Below are 19,194 nucleotides of genomic sequence, written 5' to 3'. Positions count from 1 at the left end.
CTCAGTTCAGTTTCTGTAGCGCTAGCTCAGTGGGGACGCATGTCTTTTGGATCAGTCCGGCAGGAGCTCCGTTCATTGCGACATCAGCTAGCTACTCTACGGGCAGTCCCGGGTCGAGTGGGTCCAAGTGAGGAGGAGAAGCGAGTCCAAGACCGTATGATCGAAGTTTCTCTGGCGGAGGAGATCATGATGAGGCAGAGATCACGAATAAAATGGCTCGCTGAAGGGGATAAGAATACTGAATTTTTTCAGAAAAAGGCAAGTGCCCGCAGGGCAAAAAATAAGATAACTCAGCTGCAGAAAAACGATGGTACAATCAGTACTGACCCAGAGGAGCTGGCACGCATGGCTACTGAGTTTTACTCTAATCTCTATACTTCGGAAGGAACAATTGGTATGGAGGAAGTGCTCTCCCATATACCATCAAGGGTAGATGCTGTGATGAATGCACGCCTGAATAAGCCGTATAGCAAAGAGGAGGTCAAAGAAGCGCTATTCCAAATGTTTCCAACCAAAGCTCCGGGACCTGATGGATTCCCGGCGCACTTCTTCCAGAGGCATTGGGATTTATGTGGAGAAGAGATTACGGGTATGATCATAAGAGTGCCCGATGGAGTTGACTCACCGGAGGATATCAATCGTACGTTCATTGTTATGATTCCGAAAGTTGTTAGTCCAAAAATCTTAGGACAATTTCGGCCAATAAGCCTTTGTAACGTAATCTACAAGATTGCATCAAAGGTCTTAGCTAATAGGCTGAAAATGATTCTTCCAGAGGTGATTTCAGAAGAGCAGTCAGCGTTCGTTCCAGGACGTCTCATCACGGATAATTTTATAACTGCCTACAAGAGTTTACACTATATGAAAACGAGAAGAGTAAAGAGCAATCGGTTTTGTGCGTTAAAACTGGATATGATGAAAGCGTATGATCGAGTGGAATGGCCATATTTGAAGGCGGTCATGACGAAGCTGGGTATTAGCCCGAGGTTCATTGATACTATTATGAGGTGCGTATCGTCGGTGTCCTTTTCGGTGCTTTTTAATGGAGGTGTGCTAGATGATTTCAGGCCTTCTTGTCGAGTTAGGCAAGGGGATCCAATATCCCCCTATTTGTTCGTTATTGCAGCAGAGGGTCTATCTTGTTTGCTGAAAAATGGCATCCGCGGTATCAAGGTGGCACCGACGGCCCCGGAGGTCAATCATCTTCTATTCGCAGACGACAGTTTACTGTTTTTTGAGGCATCAAATGACGAAGCAAGGAGAGCCCGTGACTTGCTGCAGGTTTACTGCAATGCCTTCGGCCAGAAAATCAATGCTGACAAGAGCTCCATTTATTTCAGTAAGGGAGTTCCGGACAGTTTGAGAGGTGAAATCAAGGAGACTCTAGCAGTTCATACTGAATCTCTTTCGGAGAAATACTTGGGTCTTCCAACCGATGTTGGTAAATCCAAGGAGGGATGTTTTTGATATTTGAAGGATAGGATTTGGAAACATGTCCAAGGGTGGATGGAGAAGTGCCTCTCTGCAGGAGGAAAGGAGGTCTTAATTAAATCAGTTGCCCAATCAATACCAACATATTCAATGTCATGTTTTAAGCTGCCTCGTGGTCTTTGCAACCATATCAATGGGCTTCTGAGGAAATTTTGGTGGGGGAGTAAGAGGGGTGAAAGGAAGACAGCATGGGTCTCCTGGAATACTATGACAAAACCAAAGTACATGGGTGGAATGGGTTTCCGCGATATCGAGCTCTTTAACTTAGCTTTATTATCTAGACAAGCTTGGAGGATATTACAAGATCCGAGTTCATTGAGCGCCCGTGTTTTGAAATCAAGGTACTTCCCGGAGGGTGAGTTCTTGGATGCGCCACTTGGATCAAACCCATCTCAAGTGTGGCGCTCAATCAGGCAAGGAAGAGAAGTTCTGTCTCTGGGCTTGATTAAGCGTATAGGTACGGGGGAGGACACTCAAATTTGGCAGCACAACTGGCTACCGAGGGATTTAAAGCTGAGGCCGATCTGCTCTCGATCAGCTAACCCACCCCTGTTGGTGTCTAACCTGATTAATCAGTCAACCAGGACATGGAATAGACAAGCATTAGAGGATCATTTCATTGCTCCAGACATAGATGTCATTCTGAATATTCCCCTCAGTACACGAGTGCATGAAGATTTCTGGGCGTGGCACTATGATCGCAGGGGCATATTCTCAGTACGTTCTACTTACAGAATGATCTCCGGAATTAAATTTCAGCGAGAAGACTGGTTGGAAAATCGAACAAGCAACTCGAACCAAACTGCGACGAAGAATGACTGGTCAAGATTGTGGAAAACAGAGGTGCCATCAAAGGTCCGGGTTTTCGTGTGGCGTTTGGCTCACACGTCTCTGCCGACCGGATCGACCAGACATGAGAGGAAGATGGCTACATCTCCAGCATGCGCGATATGCTCGGCGACTGAAGATTCTTGGCATCATTCTCTTCTCAACTGCCGGATGGCTCGGTGTGTCTGGGCTTTGGGAGACGAAGGAATTCTTGAGCATGTGATATCAAATCAATCTGAAGACGCAAGACAGTGGCTCTTTTGGCTGTTTGACACGCTACCTCGACAAGACCTAGCCCGTGTGCTAATCACAATGTGGTCTATCTGGTGGGCTAGGAGGAAAGCCATCCATGATAATGAGTTTCAGAGTCCCTTAACTACAATGAGTTTCATCAATCGCTACCTGCAGGACCTACAGATCACTGCTGCTTCTTTACCGAAAGCTAACGCAGGAGTGCTACCGCGCCGGGTGCGGCGGGGCTGGCTTCCACCGGCAGAAACAGAAGTGAAAATTAATGTGGATGGAGGTTTATCTCATAGTGGAAACAAAGGTGCAGCAGCAGCTGTCTGCAGAGACTGCAATGGAACCTTCCTTGGAGCTTCAGCAGTTGTGTTCGATGGACTCTCTGATTCTGCCAGTTTGGAAGCGTGGGCATGCAATGAGGCTTTGACCTTGGCCCAGGACTTGCATGTTCAGAGACTTCTAATCGCCTCTGATTGTGCCGAAGTAATCACCAATATGAGCCGAGACACAGCTGCAGTTTATGCGCCAATTATGCAGGAGATAGATATTCGCAGAAGGAATTTTGAGCATGTTGTCTTTCGTCATGAACCAAGGGAATGTATTAGTGAGGCTCATAGTTTAGCTAAGGCCGGGTTGGCTCTTGACGTGGGCCGCCATGTGTGGCTAGGGACTGTCCCGGACATTATTTGTATTCCAAACTGTTTAAACTTTGAATAAATCCCTAGTTACACCTCAAAAAGAAGTACCACACTGCCCGCTGAAGCGAGTTGGTGGGTGCGACAGGTGGGGGGGGGGGTGTCTAGCCCTGCTCGCACCTCCTGTATCCGCCCCTGCCAAAGGGGTGGCATGGGTGAACCCTAGCTGCCTCCGCCTCCCCGTCCCTCTTCTCCATAGCCACTGGCCTGGGGCACTACCGGATGAGGCCGAGGGGTGAAGGCTGCCTTGCGGATGACAGCGGCAGGGCAGTTTCTCCTCACAACGGCACAAAGCCATGGACGGTCTGTTGTGCTCGTGGCTCGACGGTGAAAGCCGGTGTGGTGGATCCGGTGGTGGCCTTCTCATCACTGCAAGATGGATTTAGGCCCTGTTGCCCGGATCAGACTCGTGGCGACACCTTCTTTCTTTAGCCGACACAGTCACGGCGGCGGCCCTGGTGTGCGGCCATGGCCAGCGCCTCCATGGCCGGCGGGGTGATCCGGTGGGTTGCTGTTAGAGTAATCTTGATTAGTATTCAACAGGGAGTCTACGTCGTGTTTGAGATTGCATGAGCTAGCTCTACGTGTTGTAGTAGCATTGGAGTTGGCTGTATGTAAGGATGGCAATGGGTAGGGTATGGGCAGGGTAGAGCAATACCATACCCATACCCGTATAGTCAGTGGGTACAAAATTCTACCCATACCCGTACCCATAGGTATGAAACTTTACCCATACCCATACCTGACGGGTAGCCATACCCATTGGGTACCCAGCGGGTAGAACAAATAGCACACGAGTTGTTCACATTTTTACACTCACTGATAGAAAATTTGACAAAAAACAATTATCTTAGCTCAATAACAAATAGATGAGTACAACATACTCATAAGTCAATAGAAGTATAAAAGTCACATGAAAAATTAATAATTAATTGATGATAACTTAACATTATTTCACAAGCGGGCAGGGTATGAGTATACCCACGGGTACAAGATTATACCCGTACCCTACCCATGAATTAACGGGTAGGGTATGGGTACTATCCATGGGTATAAAAATGTGCCCATACCCTGCCCATACGGGTACGGTACCCGCGGGTACCCGTACCCATGGGTAAAATTGCCATCCTTAGCTGTATGTGTCCGGTTTAGGTTTAAGTCTTTATCTAGGTGGCCGTGTAATTAGATAGAGTTAGTCCTAGCTAGGTGTCATAGTCCGGCTAGGAGTAGTACCAGTTTTGTACGTGTCCTAGGCAGAGTACGAGTAGATTTACTTGGAGTCGGTTCGGCAGCTTGTCCGGGTCATGTATATATACATGAGCAGGGTACGATCAATTGGAACACCATGGAGAAAAACCAGAAAAGAAATAAAGAGAAAACAAAGGGCACGACAAGGGCCCTTGGCTATCAACGTTTTGCGTGCGCGTGTTCATCGTCTACTTTGATGTGATCGATCCTGTGGGCGAAGTTCCAACAATTGGTATCAGAGCAAGGTTCAGGAGTCGAGCGCTTGTCCCGGGGTTGCGACCCGACTAGCGCCTCGGGGCGGGCCATGATGTTGCTGGGTGATGTAGCGACGAGGAGGGATCAAGAGATCGTCGTTCGATGGAGCAACAAGGAGGGAGACGGCAGGCTGTCGTCGGCAAGGCGGGAGGAAGAAGATCGTTGACGGGAGCGGTGGAGCCATGGTGCGGTGCCGGAAATTCGTCAAGATCGTCGTCCGGGAGTTAAGAGTCAAGGAGTCGTGCGGGTTAGCACGCAGACGTCATCGTCGTCGTCATGTCCAAGTGCTCGTCTCTGTGAGGAGGCATTGAAGATGAAGCATGCCCAGATCGTCTATATGTCTCGACGAGAGGATCAAGTTCAACTATGTGGAAACGGTAAACCAGTGAAGGTGAGTCTCTTCAATGAGGCCATGTCTCTACATGAGGCTGGAGTGCATGGTGTAGTGCACAGGGTGGTGTGATCCACAAGGAGCCGGCATGTATCTCGCTAGGGCGGATGGTGTAGTCCATCGGGTGGTGTGTTCCACAGGTTACTAGCGAGGCTGGGTAGTCCAAGGCATATTTGAGGTGGTCCGTAAATTCGCCAAGTTGAAATTAGGAAGAGATTGTTGCAGTCAATGAAGCCTATCAATTTAACTTGTCGTGGTGCGAGCGGATGAGTCGACAAGGGATGTATCATCAATAAGCCAAGACCGGAGAAGTACAGAAGACAGTATCAAGATTAGGGAGAGAATGTTAGAGTAATCTTGATTAGTATTCAACAGGGAGTCTACGTGGTGTTTGAGATTGCATGAGCTAGCTCTACGTGTTGTAGTAGCATTGGAGTTGGCTGTATGTGTCCGGTTTAGGTTTAAGTCTTTATCTAGGTGGCCATGTAATTAGATAGAGTTAGTCCTAGCTAGGTGTCATAGTCCGGCTAGGAGTAGTACCAGTTTTGTACGTGTCCTAGGCAGAGTACGAGTAGGTTTACTTGGAGTCGGTTCGGCAGCTTGTCCGGGTCATGTATATATACATGAGCAGGGTACGATCAATTGGAACACCATGGAGAAAAACCAGAAAAGAAATAAAGAGAAAACAAAGGGCACGACAAGGGCCCTTGGCTATCAACGTTTTGCGTGCGCGTGTTCATCATCTACTTTGATATGATCGATCCTGTGGACGAAGTTCCAACAGTTGCCCTACTAGTTGGAGGGTCGCTGTGGTGGCCATGAATTGGCATGGCCTTGGCCGACCGGTGGCGTGTGGAGGGGCCAGTGAGGGGGAGCTGGAGGTCCTTTGTAGGCGGTCTGGCAGCGATGTATGTCTTCGTGGCGCGGCTCCGTGCGGATTCATTCACCTGCGAGATCGGGGGTGACAGGATTGTCGGTGAAAATCGTGCCGACTTAGTCATGGGGACGATGGCGACGTCTCTGACATCGTTTCCTTGTCGAGGCATCGTCGTTGCAGTTTGCGTCACCTCGCTCGGGTTGTTCTGGGGGAAATCCTAGATCTGGGTCTTCTGAATCAAACTTTGATGGTGCCTTTAGTGCCATTGTCCATCCTAGGGCATCGTTTTGGAGCAAATGCTGGCTGGAGGGGACAAGAGGTGGAGCGGCGTTGCATCAACAACATCTATGATGGTGCGTCTCGGTGGCGTGGCACAACGAAGTCTAGGCGTCGACCGCGTGTTGATGGACGTGGGCTGGATGGTGGCGCTGTCTGGCATCGTGGTGATGTCGACGATAGAATGCCTTGGCGAGATGAATGCGTTGATTGTTTCTGAATGTGAGATGGTGGAAGATGGCGACGGATAATTCTAGAGCGCGTACATGTGGTGAGTGTAGGGTCTAGCTACACCGGTTGGTGCTCCCGGCTTGCTGGTGGGTGGCTTGGTGAGGCCGCCAAAATAGATGTTGGATGTTGATGCGAGGTCAGGACACATCATCAAGCTTCTAGATGTAGGGACAATAGTTGCCAGGAAGGTGGCTTTTGGTTGATCCATGTATTTGTTTTGTTGGGTTCTGTGAAATAATATAATAAAATGACTATGTGCATGGCTCCAGCTCCATGATGCAGAGGCCAGGTAATCCTCCTTTACGAAAAAAATTGCAATCGCCAGACTCCCCACAACAGCCCTTAATAGTTGACAATACACCTTATCTTATTCACATTCGTATTGTCAAGAAAAGCCAATAGAAACATTAAATGTCTGAACTTTTATACATTCCTACTTCCACTAATAATAACAACAATCACCGTATAGGCTTATTTAATTCCTTACATGGAACAGGAAAGTACTCGCAAACGAGAGGTGGATGCTTTCATTGTCTAAAGCCTCTCACCTAATAGCTGGGGCAGTGTCAGTAGACATTGTTGGCACCCTACCCAAATGCTTTAGCTCAAACATAGTGCTGCTTTGGCTCACATTAGTAGATGAGCCAGTGTCGTACTGACCATAGCAATTCATGTTGCCACCGCTCCTGACTGAGTAAAACCCTCCATTAACATCGTCATGTGCAACCTCAAGTTCAAGGCACTCTTGTAGCACCGCTACCACGTCAGTCATAGTTGGCCGCTGTAAAGGGTTCCGGGCAGTGCATTTGAGTGCAGTGTCCGCAATTTTCCACACGCCATTGACATCGTGGTCGCCACACATGCGTGAATCCACTATGCCCTCGATGTTGCCACATCCGAAGCGTTGCCTCACCGACTGAACAATGCTTATTGGCTCAGGGTCCTTCAGGATGTGTCGTTGCCCTGTGACTATCTCTAGTAGCACTACGCCAAAGCTAAAGACATCACTCTTGTTGGTCAACTGGTATGTAGCATGGTACCTAAAGAAGTACAAAATACATCAATTGTTCTAGTATCAAGAACAATCATGCTTGGCAAACTCTTCAAGACAATTTTTTATTCATACCGATTTCATAATAATTTGCAGAAATTCACAGAAAACTTTGATTCATGCAGAAATCATGATTTTTTTAACCATAGCTGTACTCAAATGACCAAGTTGAAGGTAAACATTTCAATTAAAGGGGCCATGCTCTGATTTTGTGTGTGCGAGAAGTCAGAGCATACATTTCGAGCATGTATGTGTGAACTATACTAACATTTAGACAAACAAAGTAGATTAATTTAGTTGTTAATAATTGGTGAGAATTTTTTAGAGCGTAACCAGTTTTTTTTAGAGAATTTTGCACTTACTCAGGGTCAAGGTAACCTAGTGTGCCAACCACCGTTGCAGTGGAAACATGTGTATCACCTTTGCTATGGAAAGCCTTGAGCAAGCCAAAATCTGCAATCTTAGCCTCTAGCTGTGCATTTAGCAGGATATTGGACGTCTTCACATCCCTGTGAATGAGGGGAGGGTTGCACCCCCTGTGTAGATACTCAAGCCCTGCATGCATCAACATGACACATCCCCGACCACATTACAATCAAACTTTACTCTTCTATATACTCTCTCAGTTTTTATTTACTCCGCATATTAGCTTTGACAAAGTCAAACTTTATAAAGTTACCAAGTTTGTAGAAAATAATATGAACATTACAGTAACAAATTTATATAATGTGAAAATATATGCAATGATGAATCTAATGGTATTGATTTGGTGGTGTATATGTTAATATATTTTTCTACAAACTTGTTTAAAGTATATATATAAAGTTTGACTTCAAACAAACCTAATATGCGGAGTCAATAAAAACAGAGGGAGTACCATGGCATGTAGAAAAACCTACCTTTTGCGGATTCTAGAGCTATACAGAGTCTCTCTCTCCATGTCAAAGTTCTTGGGTTGTTATCTTTCCCTACAATGCAAATATTATCAGATAAATCGTTTGTATTTATATTTTTGTATGGTGCATGCTTCTCACTGTTAGAACTATATATTTATGTTACATAAAAATATAAGTTACTTTGCTGGGGGTTTGAGGCATGAATGAACTGAGTAATTTTTTTACCTTTAAGATGTTCGTCTAGAGCTCCTTGAGACATGTACTCGTAGACAAGAGCCATGTATTCCCTATTTTTGCAGTAGCCAATTAAAGATACAAGATTCTTGTGATGAATTTTAGCCAAGGTTTGAGCCTGAAACCAAAACGACACATGTGTTACAAAACTGAATCGATAGTGGCATTGGTACACTTGACCTTGAGCAAATCACAATAATACTCACCTCTGCCAAGAATTCTTGTTCACCTTGATCTGACGAATTAGAACGCAGTTTCACAGCCACTTGTGTGCCATCCTCCAACAAACCATGATAGACTTTCCCAAACCCTCCTTGGCCAATTACTCGTTGGAAGCCATTTGTGATGGCTTCTAATTCACTATACGTCAATTGACGATTATCGACTCGCAACGATCTATGCCCATTGTTGTTATGAGAGTGAGATGTTGTAATACTCGCCTCATTCTGCCGCTTGATACTGTTCCTTGTCCTCCCTTCATAAAGCAATCAAGCATACATGTGTTACTTAATCAGTTCACACTTGCTTTCATGAGGGGGCATATGCATGCTTTATGGATAGGCCAGAGGTAATGAAAGCTTCCATTTTTAAACACTTGTATTTGTGAATCGTGTATTATGTGTTTCTGCATGGTCTCTTACCTCGCCTTCTCATTTTGATGTAAAGGATAAGAACTGACAATAGTAGAATCACTAGTACTGTAGATACAACTAAATTGATTATAACCTTCAGCAGGAAGTGATGCCCGAAAATAAAGGAGCTGAAATAATCAGGTCATAAAAAAGTTATGAGAGACCGGGTCACTAAGCTATATCAGTAAATTCGTGCAACACAAGTTATAATATAAGAGAGACAAATAAAAAACTAAGGATAATAAGATACACATCAGTGGCAAAATTCCTTCTAACATTGAAATACTAACTCCATATATGTGTTACATGTAAGGAGAACTCTCAGGTGATTATCTTTATGGAATGCTTGTGCCATGAGAAAGATTTCCTAGCTAGTTCAAAGAAAAATCATGGGAGGGTAATTACTTTAGATGACTCAAACTTTTTTTATAGGTTTGCTAATGCACATCTAGATGTGCCTTAAATATTGTACAGCTAGGCCCTATGTCAGATGAGTAAAGTTAGGAAAAGAATTTCGTTGTGGTAGCTTGCACCACACTAGTCTCAACACACCATGCTATGCAATCAACGTGTGTAATGTTTGCAATGTTTCCTCCGGGGGAATTTCAGGTGCTCCCGAACCTCCTGTGCTACGCTGATACGAGAGCCCGTGGTCCGTCGGATTGAAGATCAAATGGTGAGTGTTAAAGACTCTGGACCTGCGCAAAATCATTTGACTCCTCAGAGGATTTTCTTCAAGTTTGCGAAACCTCTTCCTGTGACCACTGGATCTTCGATCCAGCGGACCACAAGCTCTTGTATTAGCGTAGCACAGGAGGTGCGGGAGCACCTGAAATTCTCAACCTAAGGCCACTGCACTTGCCTAGGTTGGGCCACATGTGACACTGGGTACCGCAAGGCCCATGATTTCTTTGCTTACTCATTTCGTCTTCAATTCACCACGAGTACTCCTATACTGCAAAGATGTAAGAATTTTGACAGTCTAAACCACAGATTTAACGGATTCTGATGCCTGAGTTGGATTTATTTCAACAGAAATGAAGCGTAGGCTCAAGTCATCAAAACATATTGTTGTGCAAGTCCCTCCACATGGAGGTGTGTTGGCACTTGGCAGACCAACTACAATCCGTAAGTCCAACATGCTTGAGACATTGATCTCATATCCACCATATGGGTGAAAAGCCTCCTTGAGAAAGGAGCAAAGATGAAAACCTAGCCACTCCACCCCATGTGTGGGGGCTGCCGTTGTGAGATAGATAGAGCGCATAAAAGAAGAAAAAACATTTGAGAAGAGAGGAAGAAAAATAAGACGGGATTATATCAATATTTGCCACATATGACCAGATAGTGTTCAATCTGGTGATCGGAGGCTTTAACGTGCTTGGATTGGCATCAAACTTGCTGATATTGTTAGCTTGTTTGAGTATTTGGTTAGTGGAGCATTAGATTTGAGTGCGGTTTTATCAGTTCATGTTATTCCAGTTTCAACATAGAGTAATTTTGAGAAACGGACATAGTGGCCCAGCAAACAATTTCTATTTGATCTGAAATTTTGAATGTATCTTTGGAGCTTGTGTGTCTACTTTTCTGCCAAATTTCATGTCGCTTTGTTTAGCGATTTTAGAGCAGCCATCAAATTAGAGGAGAAGACATAGGTTCTTAACTCTACTTTGCTGAAAATTTTCCACTTTGCGGTTGCTGTTGCTGTTGCCGGTTGGCAACACGGAGAGTGATTTGAAAATATCTAGAGGTTCTATTAAGACAACTTGTGTGGACTGGTCGGACAATAGCCGTGATTTTTTTACTCTTCTAGTTGAGGAGGTTTCCCATGTAAAATAAGGTGTCACTTGTGCATATTATCTGTTAGTTGAAGTTGTTCCCAAAGTTCACTATAGGTTAGGGGACATTTGTGCATTGTGTTTGCCCTCTTATTTCCCATCACATACCTGGCGTCACAATAGTTGCCGCTGCTGCAGAGGTTTGGATTGTTGTTTTAAATGAGTTTTTTTTCGACATTTTTGTTTTCCACCGGTCTTTAGCTTTTGGAATAATTTTTTTTTGATTTTTTTTGCGTGAAAAGACGCATTTTTTCAGAATAGATAAATCCCGAACGTTTGATTTTTAAGCATGTCATCCCGAACTTTTTTCATGGCAACTTTAGTTAAGACGATGTTGACAAACATGACATTTTTCTGATAAAAAATCGTAATGAAACAAAATTGCCACATGTTAACAATTAAAGTTGCCACCTCACAACAAGTAAAGTTGCCATCAAAAAAGTTAGGATGACATGCATAAATTCCTTACATTCGGGGCTTATAGAGGTCTTTTCTTTGCTTCAGCGAGAGGCACGATTTTGCTTTTGCGAAAGGAACGCCATGCCTCTTGGAAACAGAAAAAACATGTTTCTGCCTCTTGGAAACGTGAAAAAAATGTGTTTTTGTTTCTCTTCCGCGAGAGGCACGGTTTTCTTTTGCGAGAGGCATGGCCATCCCTCTCGAAAACGAAAAAAACCCGCATTTTCCCTTTTTGTTTCCACGCGAGGCATGTTTGTGCTTCCGTTGGAAGCACGGCCGTGCCTCTCGCAAACAGAAAAAAACACTATTTCTGTTTTTTTCCTTTCGCGGGAGGCATAGTTGTACTTTCGAGAGAGGCACAACCATGCCACTGAGAAAAAAAATGCGCCTTTTGTTTTTTTTTTCCGTGAGAGACACGGTTTTGATTTCGCGAGAGGCACGGTTGTGCTTTTTTGAGAGGCATGGCCGGGCCTCTTTCGAAAAGAAAAAAACCATGCTCCTGATTCAGTTTTTTCATCGTGTGTTTTTGTGAAAATAAAGTTCATCAAAATCTATCAACACAAGATCTAGTTTTAAATATCTCGACGCGAGGAATCCAACGGTGAAAATGGTTCGATATTTGGACGCATGGTTTAAGACATAAAACGTTTTGAATAAATGGATCTACAAAAAAAGGGCAAACTCACAGGTTCCGATAACTGGTGCACATGCAGCGGACCATTAGTCACAACTTGGGGAGGCGGAAGTGATCTTTGCAAGGAGTACTCCTTAATTAGTGATTTCGATATATTTCTTTTGTAGGCCACTACATTTTCCCACGATGGGCCACATCCCGAATGGTTGCCGCCAAGGCCCAATATATTGTTGCTTACCCTTTCGTTTATACTTCCAAATATTCTAAATACATATCGAAATATGTATTTGGCAACCCTGTGCCCGATTGCAAAATCGCCACACCACCTAGATGCCGTCTATTTCAAATCCAGCGCTGTCAGATTCAATCACGTGGCCCTTTCCCCTTCGCTCGTCTTCCTCCCCGCATTGTCGCAGGTATCGTACTTGGCGTGGACTTGTCCCGCAAGGCATGCCGACCGGGAGATGGAGGACTCATGCGCCGCGGTCCCGCGCTTCGCCGACATGCATGTGCGCCTGCTCGCCATGCGCAGTGACCTCGACGGGATGGGGCTCGACGCCGACATGCTCTGCCTCGCGTCGCACTTCTTCGCCCTCTTCGATGGCCACGGTGGCGCCGAGGTATGCCTAGCTAGGACTAGAAACCCCCTCCCACCCCCTTGGATTTGTCATCAATGGCAGCCTAGCCGAGCGACCCTGTGATCTGATGATTTGTGTTCATCCGGGTTGTCGTGTAGGTGTCTGACTACTGCCGAGAGATGCCACAAGATCAGCAAGTCCATCTTGACCCCATTTCCGGTTGGCTGAGACCCTCACAATCTCTCTCTCTCTCTCCAATTTCAGTGGACACACATGCAGTGTTTCGAACGGACGCTAGCTTCAGAGTTTCAGAGAAAGACCAGAGCAATTGGAAACAGAGGATACAGTAGTATTTTGATTCTGAGCAACACATGCCCTTTCTTTTTTCAGTACAACGAATGCCTGAATTATGTTTCCAACGAATGCTAGTCTTTGGGCTAGCTAGCTGATATCTACCTGTTGCGTGCTGCTAGTTAGCAAATTCCACCTGTGCTCCTTCATGCTATTACTATCTGCTGCTATAATTTTCACGGAATTTGCTCCCAATCTTTCTTTTTTGGTAAGAAAAAAGCAAAAGTGGTTTCGAAAAGAATGATATTTTGTCAGGTAGGTATCTCTCTCACTTGCAGTAAACTGGCCCTTGAAAATGTTCCCGATACTGATTCTGATAACTTAGGTACCATCACCGCAGTAAATTTGACTCTAAATTTTTTATTGAAAAATACAACGCCGGTAATTTTCTCTGTAAATAGTTGATAATATACACATGACAGACTAGATAACTTGCACACAAACGTCGTTGTAATTTTGAGTCGCGAGTAAAAAATGTTGAAAACATACCTTCGATAAATTTCGTGTAAATAGCACGATAATATATGCACCATAGATTTGATAACTTACATCTAAAGTACCGCCATATTATTTTTCTTCGGTAGAAAAAAGTTGTTGTAAACATACAATGGTAAATTTTGTGTACATAGCATGGTATTTTAAGCACCGCGGACTTGTTAAACTGCCTATAAGACCATGATAACATTTCGACCCCGGAAAAGAAATTGTTCAAACATATCCCCGCTTTAAAAAAAACATGATAGTATAAGCAGCTCATAACCGATAACTTACATACAAACATCATGATAACTTTTGCCCTAGGAAAAAGTTGTCGTAAAATATACCCTCGCTAACTTATTTGTACATAATATGGTAATATACGCCTCACAGACCTGATAACTTACGTCCAAACACCTTGGTAACTTTAACTAGGAGAATAATCATTGCAAATTACCCCCGGCAGCTTTTGTGCAGATAACACGGTAATGTACGTCCAAACACCATGGTAATTCCTTGGATAGGGAAAGTTTTAGAGAATACTCGCGGTAATTCTATGTAAATAGTATGGTAATTCACGCACCGCGGACATGATAACTTACGTAAAAACACCGTGTTAACTTTTGACTCAGAGAAAAAGATGTTGGAACATACCCTGATAAATTGTGTGTATAACTTGTGTATGAACATCATGGTAACTTTTCTGATTTGGGGGTGTAAAAATTGTTGAAAACATACACGCATTACCTTCTATGTGCCTCGCATGATGATTTACACACCGCAAACATGATACAAAACACCATAGAATTTGCCCAAGTGATTTTTTTTATGAACACGCGATAACTTCTGTCTACATAACGTGATAATTTACTCATCGCATATCTAATTACTTACGTACAAACACCATGATAATATTGACGCAGGGGGGATTGTTATAATTTAAGTACAAACAGAGAAAAGGCTATTGAGAAATATACCCCAAAAACTTGAGTAAGAAAAGCATGGCAATATTACAACTTCGTACCTGATAGCTTACCTGCAAACATCATGATTTTTGCATCTGAAAAGGAGTGAAGAGGACGCCCGGGTGTGTGAATCATGCAGAAAAAATGATAGAACTAGGGTGCATTGTTCTAAAACCCATACAAGTGAGGCCGTTGGTCTGGATTTTCAGTTACTGATCAGTGCCTCTTTTGCTTATTCTCGTCTCAAGAAGATACAACTAATGTGTAAGTTGTACATAATTAGTTAAGCGGGCTAGCCCAGTTGGATGTTGCAGCTTAGTTATAAATGAGAGGGTCTGGGTTCGATTCCCCTTCCACGCCCTTTTTTTTTTGCCTATTTTAAACTACAGGCGCAAGAAAAATTGAAGAAGATGGGATCGAAGGAGGGAGGGCGGTCGCTCGGGAGGAGGTGGGATCGAACGGAGAAGAGTGGTGTGGTACTTTTAGCAATGTGTAAGTTGTAAATAATTAGTTAAGCGGGCTAGCCCAGTTGGATGTTGCAGCTTAGTTATATATGAGAGGGTCTGGGTTCGATTCCCCTTTCACGCCCTTTTTTTTGCCTATTTTAAACTACAGGCGCAAGAAAAATTGAAGAAGATGGGATCGAAGGAGGGAGGGCGGTCGCTCGGGAGGAGGTGGGATCGAACGAAGAAGAGTGGTGTGGTACTTTTAGCAATGTGGCACATGTGTGCTAAATATCACAGTCCAATACATATAGATAAATATATTACAGTTTTTTCTCAAAAAATGTTAACAAAGCATTTCAATTTTTTTAAATGTCTATCGAGAAATGTTTCTTGTATATATGAAAAACAAATAAAACTAAAATATGAAACAAAACAGAAGAAACCAAAAACCTTAAACCCATGTGTAGCAAAAGAAGAAAAATGAGAAAACTAATGCAAAAGAATGCAAAAATAATTGCAACCCTATACCCTAGTCGCCTCGCTTCTCTGCTGTACACATGTGAGAATTCTAAATGTCTAACCGACGAATTAATGGTTGCTGCGGGTCGAAGTGGGCTTACCTGGTGTCAGTAGAATTTTCCTGCTTTTCTAGATGCCGGCAATAGTTGCCGCTGCTGCAGATGTTTGGATTGTTGCCATATCTTGTGAAAGAAGGAATAAAAAAACGCAGATTAAAACATGGCTGCTGATTCAAGATATATAAAATGTATTCAGAATAAAAGGATGAGATGAAAGGAGATCTGGGAACTCTAATTGAGAAATCATGATGCTGGAGGGCAGGGTAGTAGCAACCTAAGTGTTAGGGAGCCATCTTGAGTTCTTTTCACAAGCCCAGGAGGAATTGATCCATTGAGCTGATTGTCTGTCAAATCTCTGAAAGAAACACAACAGTTTTTTGATGAGACGTGATGTTTAGTAGGAAAGGATTTGGAAAGTATATACCGATCACTTACATAAGCGTGAGAGACGACAATTGCGAAAGGGTGTCAGGAATTGAGCCGGTAAGATTATTGCGTGACAAATCCCTACAGATTCGTGAAGTTCCAGCTAGACAGTTTGATTGCTTCTAGCTTAGACAAAATTAGAGTTGCCATGGCTACTAGCTTAACAATGTCCTACTTACAAGTATTGTAAACCTTTGAGACCAGCAAAAGAAGATGACAGGTTGCCACTGAGGCCACTGGAGGATAGATTCCTACAACATGCATACAACAATAGCTCAATAATCCCAGCCACCACCACCACCACCACCACTACTACTACTATACTTAATTTTATAATAACGAGGAAAATAACAGTCAGAAAGATATAACTCACAGGCCTGTGACAATTGGTGGGCTGGAGACAGTATAGCTACAACCTAATCCTTTCCACGCGAAATTCTTGGGCATGCACGGATCGCCCATCCAGTTCTTCTTCACCTTGTACATTCCTCTGATCGCCGCCATGGCAGACACTGTTGCATATCTCGGCGGCGAAACACACAAATATATCAGCTGGGTACAATTAACTGCTTCATCCTGAGTGAAACGCTACGTATACTATTGCATCTGAAGAACTTCTTAAGAAAAGAACTGTACTTGCTTACCATCGTGAGTGGCCGTGGTTATGCCAGTGGTGGGCAACACGGAGAAGATCTCAATGGCGTTGAGGATGGGTGGGACCGTGGAGTTAGTAGTGGCGTTGAGCGAGACGTTGTACTGGTGGGACCCGTGGCTGGGGATGCCGTTGAAGACGGCGTTGGTGTAGAGGTACTGCGGCGTCAAGCCCTTCCCAAGCCAGAGCTGGCCGTTGAGGGTGACGTAGAACTGGCGCAGGGCGTTGACCGGGAGAGGTTGCAGCTCGGAGAAGTGCAAGATGCAGATGTATCCGGGGTCTGGGACGTTGGCGCTGGGCTCGGCGTCCCAGGTGAACTGGATGGGGCTGGAGGAGTTGATGGGGGTGACGGCGGTCTGCATCACGGCCGACGGCACGTCGAAGCTGCTGCCCTCCATGTTGTGCACTCTCTTCGCCGTGGAGATCTCTGACCATTCCGTCGGCTTGCTCTGCGGGATCCAAAAACGGTCGTGCGGGTCGTCGGGATACCTGAGGATTACACCGTCGGTTGGGCCGAAGTTGGATCTGGTGAGAAGAACCAGCCCCTGCGTCGAGTTCGACATCGGGTACAGTCCGTTCTCGAGGGGCCTTAGGTCGAGGGCGGAGATGAAGGGCGTCCCGGAGCCCGTGTTCACGAGGCACACCTCGGCCGAGTCGCCAGGAACGACGGCGATGATCTCGTAGATTTCCGGCGTGTTGGCGTTCGAGATGTTCACGGTCGTCCAGTAGTTGACGCCGACGTGGAGGTCGAAGACGGGCGCTTTGTTGAGGCCGTCATAATTGCCGTACATGAACTTGGCCCGGACGAGGTGCTTGAGCCCGGCCACGAGGGGGCCGAGCGTGTAGCAGCTCCGCGCGCCAGCGCCGCCGCCGAAGCTACGAACATTGTGCCAGCTCTTGCCCATCAACGGCGTGATGTACTCGGACGACATGTTGTGGTTGGTGCCCGCGTTGATAAAGCCGGCGTCTGAGGTGAAGCGCAGCTTGGTGGTGCTGTCCACGTAGCCGGCGGCATTCTCCGGCAGGCCGCAGTCCAGGCTTATGAAACCTGGCCCGCGGACGCAAATTATAATTAAGCACTTGCAATGTTTCTGAAGGTAATGCCATATATGTAACGTTGCACGCATGTACGATGGGCTCACCTAAGTTATCCACCTGGCCATGGACTTGAAGAACGCCGCCGCAGCCGGCAATGCCGAGAAGAAGCAGCGACATCCACCAGGCCGCCATTGCTCTCGGCCACGGTCCTTCCATCGGGCATGTGCCACAGCTACACCAGAACATGGAATATATGTACGTACGTGGGCCGTCTAACTCGATATACAGGATTAATATAAATCTAGCACCACATGTCAATCAGTTCATAAAAAGGGTTGTACAACTTACCCAGTTGGGGGCTTGAGGGCAGATCACGTGGGTGATGGGTTGACTTGCATCATGAGTTAGCGAGCGGCCTTGTTTGCCCTCGATGTGCATAGATGCCCCAACCTTGGTGACCTGAGGCCAACTCCACCGCACGACCCCAAACGGACGTCCGGATTGGCCGGATTTTGTCCCTTTGGGGCGCCGATGGGTACGCCCGTGTCCGGCTGTGTCCATTGGGTCGTGCGTGCGCCCACCGCGCGGCCGCACCCCAAATCACGTCCGTGTTTAGAAAAACAATAAAAAAAAAGAAAACATAAAAAAATGACTAAAAAAGTAAATAAACGCAGTTTAATAAAAGATAAAAGTTAGTTAGGGGGTCCATGGCCACAAAACGGCCCAGTTTCGTCACATTAATAATTAAACATAAAAAAGAAAAGAAAAACGGTCGCCGCCGGCGCGCTCCTGCCCGTGCCCGTCGTTGCCGTCGCCATGGCGCTCTTCACTGGCAGCCGGTGTCGTCGTCGTCGCTGACGAGGTCGACATAGGCCGGCGGCGTCCACAGGTGGGCCGGCGGTGCGTGCGGTGCCTGGTAGACGGGTGCGGGCTGGACGGCGCGAGGTGCCTGCAACACCTCCTCCCGTGGCGACCCCTCCCGCTCCGGTGACTGCGTCGGAGTGGCACGCCAGTCCACGCCCAGGCTGGCGGCCATCTCCGGAGCAGTGCAGGACCAGGCCCACCCCGCGCCCACCAGCTGCTGGAAGGCGGCCGCCGGCTCCTCCTCCATGGCGTCCTCCCTCCTCTCCTCCGTCAAGGCCGCCATCTGCAGCTCCGGGAAGGCCACGTCGCCGGCGGCAGACAGTGCCATGGCCTCCTCCAAGCCATCCCATTGCCGCTCGTCGTGCGTGCGCATGGAGTCCTCCATGACACGCTGCACGAGACGGGCTTCCTCCTCCGCCGTCATGCGAGGAGGTGGTGGTGGCGATGGAGACGGCGACGGCGTGGGCGTGAGGCCGCGCACCACCCTACGCCCGCGCTCCTGGGGAGCGGCCGCTCGGCCCTCTGGGCGTGGCCGCCGTG

The 19,194-nt window shown here is 46.1% G+C and overlaps 1 protein-coding gene across 1 annotated transcript; it reads right to left on the bottom strand.

Moving 5' to 3' along the window:
• Positions 1-7,025: 7,025 nt before the first annotated feature.
• LOC119312665 (putative leucine-rich repeat receptor-like serine/threonine-protein kinase At2g19230) lies at positions 7,026-17,982 on the bottom strand. Its single transcript, XM_037588414.1, has 13 exons — positions 17,895-17,982; positions 16,745-17,800; positions 16,474-16,612; positions 16,280-16,351; positions 16,110-16,181; positions 15,949-16,029; positions 15,727-15,797; positions 9,358-9,450; positions 8,923-9,191; positions 8,708-8,834; positions 8,486-8,554; positions 7,949-8,141; positions 7,026-7,575 (listed from the first exon to the last, which is right to left on the bottom strand). The coding sequence occupies exons 1-13, from the start codon at positions 17,980-17,982 to the stop codon at positions 7,080-7,082; spliced, it is 2,826 nt and encodes a 941-aa protein (XP_037444311.1). The 3' UTR covers positions 7,026-7,079.
• Positions 17,983-19,194: the final 1,212 nt, after the last annotated feature.

The sequence above is a fragment of the Triticum dicoccoides genome, chromosome 1B (genome assembly GCF_002162155.2).
Source record: "Triticum dicoccoides isolate Atlit2015 ecotype Zavitan chromosome 1B, WEW_v2.0, whole genome shotgun sequence".
NCBI classification, from domain to species: domain Eukaryota; kingdom Viridiplantae; phylum Streptophyta; class Magnoliopsida; order Poales; family Poaceae; genus Triticum; species Triticum dicoccoides.
This window is presented reverse-complemented; position numbering and strand designations above follow the sequence as displayed.

Excerpts from the sequence above, each read along its gene's own strand:
- LOC119312665 (XM_037588414.1), bottom strand. The coding sequence starts at position 17,982 with ATGGCGGCCTGGTGGATGTCGCTGCTTCTTCTCGGCATTGCCGGCTGC. Across the intron at positions 16,182-16,279 it reads CTCAAAGGTTTACAATACTT|GGATTTGTCACGCAATAATC; the intron begins GTAAGTAGGACA and ends ACGAATCTGTAG. Across the intron at positions 16,030-16,109 it reads TTGTCGTCTCTCACGCTTAT|AGATTTGACAGACAATCAGC; the intron begins GTAAGTGATCGG and ends TGTTTCTTTCAG.